This window comes from Gossypium hirsutum, chromosome D03, assembly GCF_007990345.1.
Source record: "Gossypium hirsutum isolate 1008001.06 chromosome D03, Gossypium_hirsutum_v2.1, whole genome shotgun sequence".
In the NCBI taxonomy this organism is placed as follows: domain Eukaryota; kingdom Viridiplantae; phylum Streptophyta; class Magnoliopsida; order Malvales; family Malvaceae; genus Gossypium; species Gossypium hirsutum.
In genome coordinates, this window is record NC_053439.1 from 50,540,417 (window position 1) to 50,558,875 (window position 18,459).

Below are 18,459 nucleotides of genomic sequence, written 5' to 3' on the forward strand. Positions count from 1 at the left end.
GTGGGAAAACTCCAAGTCCGTGACACTAGGCTGTCCACGTTGCCTATGCGTGGATCATTATATTTGTCAATCTTGTCGTTCTTCTTTTACTCCTCACCATTTTTTTTGAATTTTTTACCTAAATAATTTTTAAAAAAAATTTAAATACTGAAATAGATTGTCGGCTAAATTATATACGAAAATGATATATTTTTTTGATTCGTGTCTATCTGACAGGCGTAATCACTTTTTTATATTAAAATATTTTTTTATTTTTTAAATTATTATTTTATTGGTGACGCCTTTCTCATAGACGCCACTGCTTATATTTTTTCCCGGATCAGTATATGACCCGTGTTAATAGACGAAAATGGTATGGGGGTAGGTGGCGCCTATCTGGTAGGCACGACTGATGGAGCCTATCTGGTAGGCGCGACTGGTGGAGCCTATTTGGTATGCGCGACTGGTGGAGCTTATCTGACAGGCGCGACTGGTGCTTAATTTTTCTTCTATATATACTCTCCCGAAAATCAAATGAGCAGAAGACACAAATTTTAACAGAACAGAAGTAAGAAGATAGGGAGAAGAAAGAAAGAAAGGAAAACAAAAAGAAGGATAATGTATTTTAGTTTATTTCTTTTTAAATAGAATGTAGAGTTTTGTTAGTAATTTTATTATTTGAAAGTTATTTTGTTAGGTTATTAATTTTGTTAGCTTCTGAATGAAAAATTTTGCATTAAAAATTTTATGTAACTTTTTTGCTATTCGAAACTGTTTTGAGAATTTTGAATTTTTTAACAGATCTAGTATTGAAGATGGAGAATCAGTTTTTCGTATCCGTTTATTTCAATGGAGAAATTCTGACAACAACCGTGAGATGTATATTTGAATGTCGCAAACAAGTAGCAATGAGATTTCATAGAAATATCTCGTTCGATGATATGAAGGAAAAAATTAGTGAAAAAATTTATAGACGTTGTGGGAGAAGGATCTCGAAACTTTTCTTCAAGTTTCCAGTTTCAACGGATCCCATAAAATTCACCGAAATGGAACTTGTAGACGATGAAGACATGGAGACAATGGTTGCTCTTTATTGTGGGACTCGAAGCAACCAAAATGCACCGATTCAGTTATTTGCTGAGTTAGCTGGTGTGGAGCCAATTGAAGATCCCACTCCATTAGGTGAAGAAGATGGAACTCAAGAGCCGTGTATGGTGGTTTCGGTATTGTACGTTGATAGTCAATAAACAATACACAGGATCGACATTGATCTTAATGCTGCACCCGAGACTGATGTGGTTGGTGATGATGTATACCACAGTAGTGATCCTTCTGATCACAAGGTCAATAGTGATAGTAATCTCGACGTGGACGAGGTCCCGAATCATATTGACGACAAAGGCGTGAATGAAAATGGAAACGTTAACACGTCTTCAGTCGGGAACCAAATTCTTCATATTGTGATACACAATAATCTTGGGGCACACATGTCTCGGATAGACCCCGATGCAGCGCACGCGATCGAGTTTTCGGAGTACCCTGAAATACTGCATGCTCACTGACTGGCCGTATATTTCGATCTTGAGGATTTGTTCGTGGGCCAGAGATTCGAAAGTAAGGAAGAGTGCGTATTTTCCATTAAGCGGTATAACATGAATATATCAGTGGACTACAAAGTCGTCGTGTCTAAACTAACATTATATATTGGGGAGTGTTGGAGATCAGCGGAAGGCTGCAATTGGCGGATACGAAATGCATTTATCCAGAAGTCGCAGATGTGAGAGATACGAAAATTTGTTGGGCCTCAAACATGCACTTCAACATGTATGACAGAAGATCATCGAAAACTTGATTTCAGAAATATCTTTACGTACATCATGCCAATGGTGAAAGACATGCCGAGCATTAAGGTTTTGGTACTGATTGCCGAAATGCAGGCACAATTCTAGTATCGAGTATCATACCGAAAGACACGGATAGCTAAACAGATGACAATGGAAAATTGTACGAAGATTTCTATGCATCGTAATTGTACAATGAGTTATAGGGATGGATAGTCGCTATGCAAGAGTACGTGTTGGAGACTGTCATTGAGTTCCAGACACGACCTTATTAAGGCATGGATGACAAATACAACTGGGAAAAAGAATTTTCCAACGAATATTTTGGACATTTGATCCATGTGTGCGTGCATTTCCCCATTGCAAGTCATTTGTGCAAGTAGATTGGACATGGCTATACGGTAAATATACACATATCCTACTTCTTGCGGTTGCTCAAGACGGAAACAAAAACGTGCTCCCGATTGTGTTTGCCATTGTAGATAAGGAGAATATAGAATCGTAGGAATTTTTCTTTACAAACCTGCGAAGGTATGTTATTAGTAATGATAATATTTGCATAATCTCCAATAGAGGAAAATGATTAATTGCTGCCATTACGCGTCGGTCTGTCATGGAGATCCGTTTATTACATCAGGCATATCGTGGCTAACTTTCACCGATATTAAAAAAATGCAGACTGACGGAGACAAGTTGTGAGAATGGGTAAAGAATAACCTTATCCTTTCAATATATAACCCAATGTTTTAGGGCGAGATTGTAACTTATATTTTCTTAATACATACACAGCGTACGAGCTAGAGCCACACATTTTTCGGCAAAAGATGACTCGACTTGAAAGTGACATGGAAGGTCAGATGAACACATCTTTCCAACTATGGTTGGGTACTATGGAGCCGTGGCAATGGCCTCAAAGTTGGTGGAAGGGATCAACGCTGTGTTGTTGAAAACACGACATCTTCCGATTTCAACTGTTTTCTCAGCTACATTCTACATATTGGCTACTTTGATGCCAAGAATGGGTCAGCCACAAGTCAATCAGATAGAGGCGGGATAAGTATTTATCGAAGATGTCAGGGATGCAATGGTTGCAAACCGTCAGATGGCGAGGTCGATAAATGTAGAAGTATATTCACAACGTAATGAAATGTTTCGAGTTACAGAGATCATCGTTCGTTGACCCGGTATACCACCTAGGTTCTAAAGAGTTGATCTCCGAAACAAGCGGTGCGATTGCAAGAGGTTCCAGACACTTCATTATCCCTGTGCACATGTCGTGGCAGCTTGTGCTAAAGTCTCGATCAATGTAAAATAATTTATCGATGAATTATACATCCTCGAGCGCATGTTGCTTGTATGGAAGAATAAGTTCCCTGTGTTTCCTGACTTATCCATATAGGAGGTTCCTCCAACGACCTTCGAGCTTGTCCTAGACAAAAGGTTGCGTAGTTACCCGAAAGGTCTTCTGCAATCATCCAGAATCCATAACAAAATGGACATTAGGGAGAAAATCCGACGAGAAGCTGTGTGGTGTATGCAGATTAGCCGATCATAATTGGAGTAAATGCCCACTCCGAAACTATTGCGGCGACCAATGTTCTCTTAATTCGTATGTGGGGGTGTGTGAAGCATAGACAAAAAATCATATGTCTCAAACACCATCGATGAACTTGAGCCGTAAGGAGTGGAGTACGGCGATGGATACGAGCCTGAAGGAGAGGAATACTGAGGTGGATACGAGCCGGGATGACTGGAGTATTGAGGTGGCAGTGGGCTGAAGATATCAAACTATGAATGATATTCGTGGCCTGACGAGCCCAGGAAATAGTCATCGCCCCCTAAATTTGGATGATAAGAACTATCCCTAGAGTGTAGTTTCGGCTCTACCTCCAGCTCTGGCTCTGACTCTGGCTCCGGCTCTAGTGCATGATGCGGATTTGGAAGAGGTTGCCCAAGTTGTGTCAAATGCGGGGGGACTACCATCGACCGCCCACCAAACAAAAATGGTTTCCCTATCTCACAGTATCACTGTATTTACTCTAACGAGGGCTGTAGATCCATCTGAGGTACTCTCCCCAACTGGTTGTTCCACATCGTAGTATATTCTTCATGCACTTCTCCCCACTCATTTCCATGCTTCCCCCTCCTGTTAATCTCATGGATCTCCCCTAATCATACTAGCAGTGTTGAGATATACTGTATGCAATCAAACTGCCGGAGTACTCAGTCGCCATGATACCACTCCACTGTCTGAAAATTGATAACGAGTGGGCTAATGCATCATAGGTTTGAGTGGATATGTGCAGACGAGGGAATAACTGCCATAATTTCTAGAATAGAATACGACATCCAAATGAACTGCACAGTTAATAACATTGTTATATTAATGCGAGTTGAGTGGAATAAAATAATAAAATTAAGTTGATATTGGAAAATTTTACCCCCTCTCTAGCATGATTCTCGATTATCAAATGATATATCAGAACCGTGTATGACCTCTCGATACCTGAATTAGTGCTCCATCTACAAAAACAAATTGTTAGAACAATATAATCTGAGAAAAAGTCAACTAATTGTTATAACGAGTAAAAATTCATCACCTATTAACGAGTGAAAATATATATGATTGGTGACTAATGGATGTCAAGAATTGCATCCGGTAAAGTGCCCACGACTACAGCAGTATGAGGCATCCACCTATGTCCATCGCAGAAGGATCTGTCGTCTGACAAAGTTCGCGATACAACATGGCTAACACTGCGAACCCCCAACTGTATGAACGAGTGTTATGGAAATTGGATAATATGGGTAAGTACATCAAGTGGACACTATTGCCGTTTGCATCCGGCATGAGTACACCCCTTATAAAGTGCATAATGTAAACTCGAATGGCCTGCATCACCTCCCATTCATTGGCAGTACTCGGCAAATATTCAAAATTAGCCTTTAGCCATGAAAACCTCAAACTAATAAATTTCCCTTCACTTGGCGAGCGTTCAAATAAGTCATAGCAAAGGGCAGCTGGCCTAGAAGTCGAACTTACGCCCGTGACCGCATTCCGGTCGATGGGGAGCCTGAGCTGTAGTGCAACATCCTTTATAGTGATGGTGCACTCCTTGCACGGCAAATGAAATGTGTAGGTCTCTGGACGCCATCGTTCGACTAAAGCGGAAATCAAGTCGTATCGTAGATCAAAATTCCAGATCAATGCCACTGATCTGAACCCGGCTAACTCCAAGTATGATATTAGGTGTTCATCTGGCAGAAACCTACACTATTAACACGGCCGCTCAATACGCGGTACAGGCCCTGACATTATTAAATTAGCAAAATAGTTACTACAAAATAATTTAATTCCACAAATAACATGAGTATCAAATAAAAATTTCATTACCATCTCATTAATAGTATTTTATATGTGATTATTATTAATCAAAGAACCCATTTGTTGCAAATATGCAATTAAAAAAACAAATTCATTCAATTTGTTTCAAAAAAATACAATAAATTATTTGAATTTTCAGAAACAAAAAACACGGTAAATATCTCATAATTTCCCTTAATTTACCTACAATAAAAAAATTATGTTTGTTTTAATAATATAATTAAAATAAATATAAACTATCTAACATAAAAAACATACGAATTTTAAAAAATAAAAATAGAAATAGAAACATACTTGATTAGTTTCTTTCAAACAACCTATAAAATTATATAACAACAAATTTAATCAATATTTTAATAAATAAATAAAAATTGTCAAATAAATAAAAATCAAATAAAATTACATTATATAAAAATTACATTAAAAAATCACAAAACACTAAACTAAACACTAACAATTTATATAACCTAATCATAAATTACTAACAAAATAACGATAAAATTATTTAAAAAAATACATTACTAAAAAAATCACAAAACACATAAATAAACATAACAATTTATAAAACCTAATCATAAATTACTAACAAAATAACTATAAAATTAGTTTTTTTAAAATTACATTACTAAAAAATCACAAAACTCTATACTAAACACTAACAATTTGTAACCTAATCCCATAAATTACTAACAAAATAAATAACTATAACAAAATACTAACAATTTATAACCTAATCATAAACTACTAACAAAATAACTATAAATTTTTTTTAAAAATTTACATTACTAAAAACTCACAAAACACAACAATCTATAATAAATTACTAACAAAATATTTAACAAAATAATTTTACATCACTAAAAACTCACCAAATACTAAACTAAACACAACAATTTATAACATAATCCTAAATTACTAATAAATTAATTTTAAAATAATTACAAACACAACAATTTATAACATAATCCTAAATTACTAATAAATTATTTTTAAAATAATTACAAACACAACAATTTATAACATAATCCTAAATTATTAACAAATTAATTTTAAAATAATTATAAAAAAATTTACATTCATACAAAATATTAACCTAAAACCATAAACACTAAACATAAACAATTTATAAATAATAATTAATAACAAAAAAATTTCACAACATCTTAATTAAACTCTTTAAATTATAAACAAAATTATTTACTAAAATAATACATTACATTTTTTCTTTCTTTCTTTCTTCTTCTTCTCCTTTCTCTCATTTCTTTCTCTCTTCCAGTGCACCTTAAACTTGGGGGATCATGCTTATAAGGTCCCCCTTTTGAAAATTTTTTTCCCGTAAAGGGACTAAACACTGCCAATGCAGTATATCAGAGGGGCGCAGGCGCACAGAGGGCACAGGGGGGGTTGTGCAGGGGCAGAGGGGCACTGGGGAGAGGTAGTCGCAGCTACCTGTCAGGAGCGACTAGTTGCGCCTATCTGACAAGCGCGACTTGTCTAGGGTATTTTTAACCCGTATTTTGACCCGTTGACTGTATTTTGACCTGTATATATCTTTAAATATTTTGAATAAAAATAAAAAAATAATATTTTATTTAAAGTAAAAGAAAATTAATATAAAAAAGTGGTTGCGCCTATCAAATAGGCGCAACCCAAAAAAACATACCATTTTCGTATATAATCTAGCTGACAACTTATTTCAGTATTTAATTTTTTTAAAAATTATTTAGATAAAAAAACTCTATTTTTTTCTCCTTGCAAATTTCATCTCTTTATTATGCTCATATGGGAGAGTAGTTTGTGTATATATATTTGGGTTACAACTCATCATGAAGCTACTCGTCTAGGTTTGAAAGTTTTTTCAAAAAGTGGGAGAAATTGAGTAAAAATGTAGTCTCGAAAAACGAACTTGGATAAAAAATAAGATTCGTTTTCTAAATAGGTCGGCCCTCGAGTAAGTTTTTTTGCTCGGCCCGGCCTGAATCAACCTAAGCTTTTCTTTTCTTTTTTTAAACCATTTTGCTATTATATTTATATTGTTTAGATATTGTATAACTCTTATTTTATTGTTAATTTTGCTATTTTAGAGGTATTTGTTTGCTAAATTGTAACTATTTTAGTATTATTTAAGTATAGAAACTTTTTTTAATGTATTTTCAATTTGGTAGTAAAATTTATTTTAATGTTTTTATTGTATTTGATGTATTATATTTTTTAAAACTATTTTTATATAAAAATGATCTAAAAAGAATTTAATGCGGGTGGGCCAAATTCGGGCTTGGACAGAATTTTAAGCCCATTTTTGGGTCAGACTGGGCTCAGTAAAAAAAAACCGGCCTAAAATTTTGCATCAGCCTAGTTCGACCCATGATCAGGTCTAATTTTGATCAATGGTTAAATACTATGCTATTTGAACCCAACCAGTTAAATTGGTCGGATTGAGAATAGGTCGATATATTAATCCGAACATAAAAGTAGAATCAACCTTAGAGCAAATCACTCGAAACCAATAAAAAATCAGAAACCAAAACAAAAAAAAAATCAACGATTGAATCGATTTAACCAGTTTTATGAATTTTTAATACATATTTTAATTTTTTATGAAATTTTAAAAATTTATTTAATTATTGTTAGTCCGACAGTTGAATCGTTTGAACTAATTGAATCAAGGACCGGTTTTTTATTTTATTTTATTTTATTTTATTTGCAAATGTAAAATTAAGAACGAGAACAAACATACGTTTAGGGTCGAGTTCAGTTCAATTCAACCAAATTTTTTGAATTTATTGAATAGTTCATTTTAATTTGGTTTGGTCTAGTTCAACTTTTGGTTTTTTTTATACTAATTTTATGTTTTTGAGTTTTTGAACTTTATGTTATTATTATTTAAATTCCTGAATGAGTTAGTGTCACTCTTAATTGAGTCACCAACTTGATTAGAAAATTTACAAAAGTATCATTCTATATTTAAAATAAGTTATATTATTTGAGAGTATTTTAGTCTTCTTATTTAAAATAATAATAAAAATATACTTATGATGTGATTTGAACCCAAACAAATTGCATTAGTAAACCCTTTAATTTACCACTAAACTAAAGTTTTATTTTAATATTTATACATTGTAATTTTATTTTACACACTTTATTACTTTCATCAATTGTATATGTTAAAATGTATTAATAATGTATTTGATTGAGTTGGTATCACTAACTCGATACCGACTCAAGATAGTTGACAACAACACAATGATAAACAATTTAATCTGTTTTTTTTAAAATATTTAATATCGTACAAATTCCATGTGTTATTATTAATCAATTTCAGACCTTTTATTTTAATATTTATTGCATATTATTTTTAAACACACGTTAATATTCTATATTTATGGTTTTTTTAATTTTTGATAGAATTGATTTTGCTTATGGTTATTGAATATTATTTAATACAGTTTCAAAATCATTTTTATAAATATTTCTAGAACAAATTACATTTTCAAAGTAAATTAAAAAAAAAAGAAAAGTAGTCAATAGCTCTTACATATTATTTTGAAAATCATTTTATATAATTATTTTATTTTTTAAAATATAAAATATTTAATTTTACAGTATAAAGAACAAATTTAATTATAAATTAAATTAAATAAATTTGTTCTGGTTTGATTTGATTTAATATAGTATTTTTATTCAGATTATAGCTATTTAATTAATAATAGGAATAATTTATTTGGGACACTTTTGTTTTTCCCTCAAACATGAACATTCCAAAAGCATGTAAGCCAATGGGGAGTGAGCAAATGGGCATTGGTCAGTACTTTTTCAGTCTTCTTCTGCTTTCTTAAAGCTAAGCAAAGACTTGACCAAAAAAGTTTGGAAATGGTTAGGATCTCACTCTGCATTTACCCATTTCTCAATAATTATTATATATATTTTCATGAAAACTATGTTTAATATTTTATTTAAAGAACCAATTCAATTAAGTGGTGTTATGGTATTCACCTTTATCCGATTCCCATACCAACTAATAACCCGATCAACATATTCAACTTGTTGGTATATAGTTCGCCTACATGGATTCGCATTACCATGTAGGCGAACCTCTACTCAAAAAAATACATGTTCACCCTATAGTAAAATATGTGTTGACTTGCATGAGGTTTACTCAATCCTAATATGTCAAACCATGGAACTATTATTAAATACTCAACAAGTGGAATAATAAAAAAAATTAAAATTTTTAAACAAAATTTTAAAGTCGAACCTAATAGGTAAAGAATATTTGTTTAAAAATCCGATGTAACTCAAATTTAAATTTAATTAAAGTGAGTTATAATTATTAAATATGATAAAGTATGAAAAAAAAATTTAAGTCTGAAATCAAGATATTTACTGTGAATAACAATAGTTCATTTATTTGTTGCGAGTGTTGTTCGAAGAAATAAATGACTAATAATAAAATATATTTTGTTTTCATGAAGTAAGTAATTTATGGGGAAAAAATATCTTAAGAAAGAGATTGAGGAAGGAGTGAATAAGATAGCCGCGTGGATGTTGATATTAGGGTGGCGCCGTGGTGCGAGTGAGGGAGGGGCCAATCACTTAACTTCGTCCTTAAATGCAGCGTGTGAGCCACGGAAATGTCCCACCCCCCCTTTTGGCTGTTCATACATTGCATACAAAAAGAGACAATCGTTTTTCTTTAAAAATAACGAAATTTGTGAATGTCCTAGTTTGCCCTTTTCTCACGTGTTCAGATTCATTGTGGATGGAACCATATACATATATGGCTGCCTGTCTGTCTGTTTGTATGAATGAATGAAAATATTGAATTTTGTAATGCGAGTTGACCTTTGACTAACTCCTCCAGCTACACATTTTTGACATTTCAAACCTCTGTATTCAGATTTTGATCATGTAACCAATGACGATTGCATTTCTAATTATCTATCATATCCTGACGTACCCCCATTTGTTTTTTTATTACATCAAAACCCTGGATATCATGGCCATGGCCACAAGTATTGTCTGGATTAAATTTGTCAGAAGCAAAAAGGAAAAATGCGTGAAAATGGACTTGCTTTTAGGTCTTGTTGAAGAGCTTACTAAGGAAGGAAAGGAACTCAAAAATTCAACAATTTTTTCTTCAATAAAAAGGAAAATGGATCACTAGCATGTGTGATACAAGAAAAAAAGAAAGAGGAAATGATTCTGAGGCCTTGTTGATGTCTACTACCCCAAGGCAAGGAGAGAGTGGCCTCAAAACAATAAAAAAATAGTATATCCTATAACATAAGATGACCTTACCCCCATTCTAAATTACATATACAAAACCAAATAATATTTTGGAGTGGAATATACAACAAACAAACAAACAAACTGAATGCAATTAATGAAATGAACCTCAAACTCCTTATTATTCTTATGGTTATGGTTTTTGTTTTTGACTCTCTTCTGTTCTATTTCTTCTTCCCTTTTGTAGATTTTAATTTCAATATAGCAAGGACTCAATGAAGGCTTCATCTCTTGGTTCTTCCTTGGTTCTTGAAAACATGTTGTGTACATCATGTTGTTGATTCATAATTGACCCTCCCGAGTTCCCGAAACCCGAGAATCCCAAGTTTCCGTTGCCTTGAAACATTTCTAGCATGAAGGGGGATTCGCCTTCGGTTGTCGATTGCCTCAAACCCCGAAGAGCTTGGTTGTTGCTCATGGGATTGTTAAGTGGAGATGGCCTTATTGCCATTGCCCCATTGTTATTGTTGTTGTCGGGTAAAGGTCTGTTGACGGAATGGCCGCCACTGCCGCGAGCTGCTGGGACGTCATGGTTGTGCTTCCCTTCGTAGGTTGTGATCACCGCCTTAAGATCGTGGGATGCTCTTTCGACGTGCTTTCTCACCGGACATCCCGGATGTGTACACTTATAGTAGCTCCTGTAACCATTGCCAAATTACAACTTAAACACCAAAACCAATAAAGAAAGAAACAAGGGGACTCCAAAAAGCATTCACCATTAAAGACACTTTAAAGCTAACACCTCAGCATTTGAAGCATTCCCCCATTAAAAGAAAGACAGAAACAGAATCCACTTTTTAAGGGGCATAAAAACATCAACACATCCAACATAAACAGGTTAATGAAGGTGAAAATTTACCTTGGGTTTGGGTTCCCTTTGACCACTTTCTGCCCATATTTTCTCCATCTATACCCATCATCCAAAATATCAATGTCACTGGTTGTTTGAACAACAACTCTTGGTTCCCTCACGGTTCTACTCCCAGGTGCTGAAATTCCTTCAGTTTCACCTTCTCCCCTCCTGGAAACAAGGCAATACTAATGTTAGTTCAGCAGGAACAGAAAAACAATATTAATGGTAGGTAGTTAGGTATTAGACAAGAATTCAGTTAAATAAAACATACCATCTTTTGGCGTCGGGCTCGTCTTCATCAAACTCATCTCCCCCTGATTTACTCTTTTGGGAACCACGATCGAAATCATCATCCCCAACTGATATAGAGGAGTTTTCCGGTGTTGCAGCTGAGTCCATGTGGCCACTGCCATGGCTTATAAACGAATGATCGGGGATCTCAGAGGTGGCAGCACTGGAAGCCTGAATAGCAATGGAAGAGGAAGAAGAAGATGATGATCTCCTAGTGGATTGAGGCTTAGGATGGTTATGGCTGCCCTTGTAAACTATCTCAGTTATCTGCCCGTCTAAGGATCTCTCAACTTTCTTCTTTGTTGGGCAGTTTGGGTACGTGCACTTGTAGTAACTTCTGGGGTTTTCACTGCCTTTCACTTGCTTTTGTCCATATTTCCTCCAATTGTATCCATCGTCGGATTTTCGGTTCCCTCTTAAAGACTGAGATTGTTGATGCTGGTAATTTGTGTAATCCGATTGGCAGCTTTGGATGTTAGCTATCTCAGGGGAAAAGCTCTGCATCTGGTTGTATTCCGATTTCACCATGTTCTTCCCTGAGGAAAAATCATCTTCCTTTACAGACTCTTTGAAGCTCCATGCTTCTTGTTGCGCCTGCAAATTGGAAAAAAACTCGATGAAAATCCTTTCCTTTAAATTTTCAAAGATCAAGGATAATCGTTTGAGTTGAAGTACACACAGTTTGATTTGTGTTGGTTGATGATTGAAAGGTTTGGAAAGAGAAATCAGTGTAGCTTTTGTCTACTCGTTTGACGTTTTGCTGGTTATTACCAGAACTGGGTTTCCAATTGAAAGCTTGAGCTGGAAATGTTCCAGTTGTAGGAGATGGCAGAATCTGTACGTAAAAAAAAAACACCCATCAATCAAAAAAAAGCTTCAAAATGAAATAAAAAAGCCGCCATAAAAACAGATACTTACGTTAGAAGCGTTCAACAGAACAGGAGAGTCCAAGAGCTCGGCGGGGCTGAGACCGGGGGGGATAGCAAAGTACGAAGAAGGAGAGACCGGAGGAGTAGATATAGGCAGTGAAGGCGGAGGAAGCGACTTAAACTTAGGGACACCAGAACCAGTCCTCTCCGCAATCCGATCGGACAACGACAACCCACCACCGCGTTTACCATGGTTAACGGCAGAAGAAGAGTTATCGTCGTCGGTGGTGCCGGAAGCGAGAAGATCGGAGAAAGATGTGGTCATGAAGGGATGGGTGGAGAAACCAAAAGCGTTTTGAGGGAGGGAATTGGCGGATGTATCGTAAGAAGAAGTCATTAAAAGAGAGAAGAAAATTTTATGAGAAAAGAGAGGCAAAGACTAATATATGGCGAGGAAGAAGAGAAGATAGTCACGGCTCACGTATCAGACAAGGCTTAGGGAGTTTCTGGGAAAGTGAAGGGGAAGTTTGACCGTTGAACAAAAAAACATAGTAGGATTCGCCATTGGAGGCCTTTTGTAATAGTAATTACATGTTTTTATTTTATTTTGGTCAAAGCTCGTGGATGGCTGCTGACTCTAAGACATATGTGATTAAAAATCAGTACCTAATCTGTTGTAGCTAAAAAGCTCTGTTTTTCCTTTGAGTTGGTAGCTAATTACTGCTTTAATGACCCATCATTTATTTAATTAAAGGATAATAACTATGGTTCAGTCTTATATTTTTGTTGTTCATTTCGTCTTATAATACCTAATCATCTTTAAATTTTATTATTTATAGGATGAGAAGTTTAAATTTGGCTAAACTTATCCCCCGAATTTTTATTTTAGGCCTTAAAATAAAAAAATTGTGTAATTTAATCATCCATGTTATATAGTTTCTTCATTTTGATAAGCTGACGTGATAGTTAAAAAGTCTTTGTAATAACAATTTAACTTTCAACTTCTATATATTATATCAATTTAGTCACAATTTTAAAATATTATCCCTATATAAATATTTTCAAAAAAATATATTAAAAAATTTGTTGAGAAGAAATAATAATATATAAAATTTTAAAATATATAAAAATAAATATTTGCAAAAATAAATTTAAATTTTATATTAAATTCACTATTAAATGAATATAATTATATTAATATTAAATAAAATAAACCCCTCTCCCTCTGCCCCACCCTCTCTGCTACTGCTGCAAATTAAGCAACATAAAATTAGCTCTTTCAAAAATAACATGAAATATATGTTATTAGATTATCCAATTTGACATCTAACCAGATTTGGGGGCATAATAGATACAGAATCAAGGTCAATTGAAAATATTTCTATAGTTGGATCGGCTCCAATTTTTACCCAAAACTAGGGTTAGATTAGATAAGATGAATCGACAGGCCTAGAATGCAGCAGCAGAGAGGGAGAGGGGGAGGGATGGTGGTGGGGGGATGGAGAGGTTTTATATATATATATATATAAATTTTAAATTTATTATTACGTTTTTTGAAAATATTTAACTATATTTATATTTTTTTTTGAATTTTTTTGAATTAGGATCAAATTGAGAAAATTTATAAATTTTGAGGGTTAATTTTTTAAATTATGACTAAATCGATATAATTGTAAAAGTTGAGGGTTAAACTTGTTATTATACTAATTTTTTAACTACTATGTCAGCTTGCGGTTTGTGATTTTAACGGAAGTGACCAAAATGACCAAACTACGTAACATGTGTGTTTAAATTGCAAACATTTTATTTTAAGTGCCTAAAATGAATTTTTTTTATAGTTGAATGACTATATGTATAGTTTACCCATTAAATTACTTAATTTCTAAAGCGTAAATATTACATGTGTAAGCTCGTTCGAAGCCATTTTGATTAAAATAGGCATAATGTTTTATTTGACCCTCCAACTTTATAAAAAAAATTATTTTTGCTCTTTATTTAATTTTTCACCTTTTTAGTCTTTAAACTTGCGTTGTTTATCAAATCACCCCAAAATTGATAAAAGAATTAACGTTTGTTAACTTTATTAATGTGACATCCACGTGGATGCTACGTTAGTAATTAATTATTTTCTTAAATTTAAAAAATTCGAAAAAATAATTTAAAAAATTATAAAAATACATTTTTAATGTTTTTTAATTTTTAAAAAAAATTAATTAATTAATTAATTACTAATGTGGCATACACGTGGCAATCCACGTGTATGCAAAGGTTAACTTTTTTTGTCAATTTTTGGGTGATTTGATAAACAATGCAAGTTAAATGACTAAAAAAGTGAAAAATTAAATGGAGGATTAAAATGACTCTTTTATAAACTTGAAGGGCCAAAAAATTTATTACACCATTAAAATATTACACGCTTTTAGTTATCATGAGATTGCTAGTTGCATGAGCCATTCTATGCATTGGAGGTAGTATTATTTTAATATTACTTTTGAAAAGTTTTATTTAATATTTACACGTTTTATTATTGTTGTTAAAAGTGCTTTTTAGAAGATAAAATGTTTATTTTAGATGTGATATTGTAAAGTAAAAAATATACATTTAAATTATGAGAAATTATTTGGTACACTGTTAATGGAGTTTTTAGACTCCACAAGCAGAGTTATAGAGTTGACAAGTGTACTATGCAAGTATAGTAAAATATTAAAAAATAAAAATTTACCATAACTTATGAAATTTTATTTTTTAATACCCCTAAATTTTTACATTTATTCAATTTAGTCCTTAAAACCAAAATTGCCATAACTTTCAATTTTAACCTTCGTTTTTAAAACCGATTTCAATTACTACCCTTAGAGACCTACTACTATCTATTATTACTAAAATTTCACCTCAATTTCGTAATTTATTCACTTTAGTCATTAAGAACAAAACTAACAATTAAACTAATATAAAACAAAAGCATTAATCTGTATCAGATTCCAAAAGCTGTAAGAGCTCCCCAAGAACCTCCTCAAAAACTTGAATGCCATTTTCCTTGCCAGTTTCCATTTTAGCTAGCGAATCCGCAACTCTATTCTCCTCCCTTGGAACATGCCTAAATCTCGAATACCCAATAGACTATAGCAATTGAAGAATCCTCTTCACCAAAACTGAATTCAACTTACTGACTGGCTATCTTGAACGGCTTTGACCACTTCTAAATAATCAGTTTGGATCAACACTCTAGCTAGGCCCTGCTTTTGTAGGAGAGCTAAGCCATTCAAAATTCCCTAGAGCTCAGCTTCAAACACCGATCAGACCCCAAATAATAATTTTTATTGTGATTTTAGATGTAACAGGTATGAAATTATAACGAATAGAAAACTTAATAAACAAAACAAAAATTAAATTAATTAATGAAGTGAAAAGAGCTTAGACTGTGAAAACGAGGTCATGATAAGATAATGTGAGGGAGGCTCATTGAAGAAATAATATAGTTTTTCTTTTCCTGGAATAATGGTGTGAATGTGACATTATTAGTATAACCACATTATTATTTTTCTTATTATTATTTTGGTTGTTTCTTATTATTTATATCATTTTCAATTATGTAAGATTTAGATATGTTAAACTTACGTGGAGGAGATGGTTTTGTTAAATAAAAGAAATCATTAGCTGCACAAAAAAGCAGTCTGCTGAATGGGTCTTAATTCGTTTGATATAGATATTGTTGTCAATACAGAAGGACGTGGGTTCAACTGTGTTGAAATGCATTATCTTCTTATTTATGAGTTGAGAAAAGACTATATAGATAACGACATTTTATTACCACAATAACTAAACATGTTTCTTCATTACAAATTTAATCTAACGCATGGGAGATAGGGCTGACGTGCAACACCAACTTTTGCCTTGCCATATAGTTCATGTTCTCTCCTGTGTAACACATAAAAAAGGTGGTGCAAATTACAACATTTAAAAAAAAAAACATGTCCGATAAGATATGTAGTACACTCATTTATATATTCAATGATTTTTTTCTTTCTTTTTAAATCTAGACATAGTGTATCTTGTCATTTTATTTAGAGTGCTCGAAATAATATTCTCTTCCACTTAATCTTTTGACACTTTCGTCATGGGGTTCGTCATGGTTGGTCATCTTGTCTAATTCACCCGTTCAGTTGCCTGGCTCGAAATCAGGCAATCAAGGTATACTCACAATGTGAATGAAAAAAAATTATGTAAAAAATATATTTATTAAAAGCTTATACAAAAATCAAATAAAATTTTGATTCAAATGATAAGATTAAAGATTATAATTTATCGTGTTTTAGGTTTAAATTTCATTATGCATGTGTGTTTTATTGATTTTATATAAAAATATAAAAAATAATATAATTTACGTTATAGGAAATATATTTTTAGTAATTTTCTAACTCAATTTATACTTAATTGACGGTTGATACTCAATATTATCTACAATTTTCTACCGTTTTCTAGTTAGTCTTGAATAAGAAATAACTTATTAATATTATCTACAATAGTCCCTATATATTTTCTATTACTTATGAAAAAATATATTTTTTTTCCTTTTTTTCTATAAAATCTTACTATTATGAAATTAACATAAACATTTTAATCTCTATAATCTTAGTACTTAGCATATACTTCAATTAATTAATTGACAAATATTATATTTAAATGTATAACTAATTAATATTTAAAAAACTATATTTTATAATTTTAACTAAACTATATTAAAAGTTTACATTTATTTTAAGATATCATATGTAAATTAAATTAAACTTTAACTAATACATATTAAAAACTATAATATTTTTTTAATTTTAAATAAAAAATTAAGTAGTTTTCTAATACATAAGGTTTAATAAACCTAATTAAAATAAATAATAAATGTTAATATTATTTTAACAATGTTGTATCAAAATTTAATATTTACATAACCTTATTCAAAATTATACATTTATATAATATTTTAAAATAATGAATTTTTGTTTACGGTTTTGATCCTTTTATTAAAACACAATTTTAAATTTTAATTAATATATTTTAATTTAATATAATTTGATCATAATGTCATTAACTAACCCAAATAGTTAGCACTTGTCAACGATTTTAGTTAAAATAATATATTTTCTTAAAAACATCATTTCTAACACATGCAAAAATTTCATGTGAGCATCAAAGGCAGGAAGGAGTTTTTTCTTCTTCTTTTTTTAAAAAAATTCACACCATCATTTTGACAAGAATATTTAAAAGTGCTAATTATTTGAACTAATTAAGATATTATAAAAAAGATTAAATCATATCATATTAAAGTATAGGACCTAAACCCTAAGTTTAAGCATACCAAAGGGACTAAAACAAGAAATTGACCTTTCTTTTTTTTAAACATATAACCTAGATTCTAGAAGAAGCATCATTAGCGTGTAGAAAGGGCAGCTCTATGTGCCTTTTGAACCCCCAAAAAAAATGAAAAAAGAAAAAAGAGAAGGAAAATATCAAGAAAGTCCACGTTCCTATCCAAACAGCTGTTGGAATCAATTTTATTAGGTGAAGCTGTTTTTGTCCCTACCTGGGGAGCTCTTATTCTAGAATAACTGCAAACAAATGTTATCCGGAAGTAAAAATTTCGGAAGATAGAGATCACATAAAAATTTCTTTTGAGGAATGGATTAGATTGGGTCATTTTTCAATAACAGTAATTAAGAAACTCGATACTACCACTTGAATCTGAATTCTGGAACCTACGTGCCGATGCTTACAAAAGTTTCCAACTAAACATGTATGTATTTATAACATTAAAATCATTTGGTGTACCAATGTCTAACCCTAACCTTTTGAAACCCAATTATGTAAAATACATTTATCGTATTTTCTTTTGCTTTTTCTAAATAATTTCATTATAAGTTCTGGTCATATCTGTTCTTTTTAACGCAATGTCTAAAATTA

At 32.3% G+C, this 18,459-nt stretch overlaps 1 protein-coding gene across 1 annotated transcript; it reads right to left on the reverse strand.

The window, feature by feature from the left end:
* Window positions 1-10,590: 10,590 nt before the first annotated feature.
* Window positions 10,591-12,911, reverse strand: LOC107927127 (probable WRKY transcription factor 25). Its single transcript, NM_001327272.1, is given in 5 exon segments — window positions 10,591-11,129; window positions 11,351-11,512; window positions 11,616-12,229; window positions 12,315-12,470; window positions 12,554-12,911. Coding segments are annotated over 5 exon segments (1,722 nt in total). The 5' UTR covers window positions 12,902-12,911; the 3' UTR covers window positions 10,591-10,687.
* Between the last annotated feature and the right edge of the window lie 5,548 nt (window positions 12,912-18,459).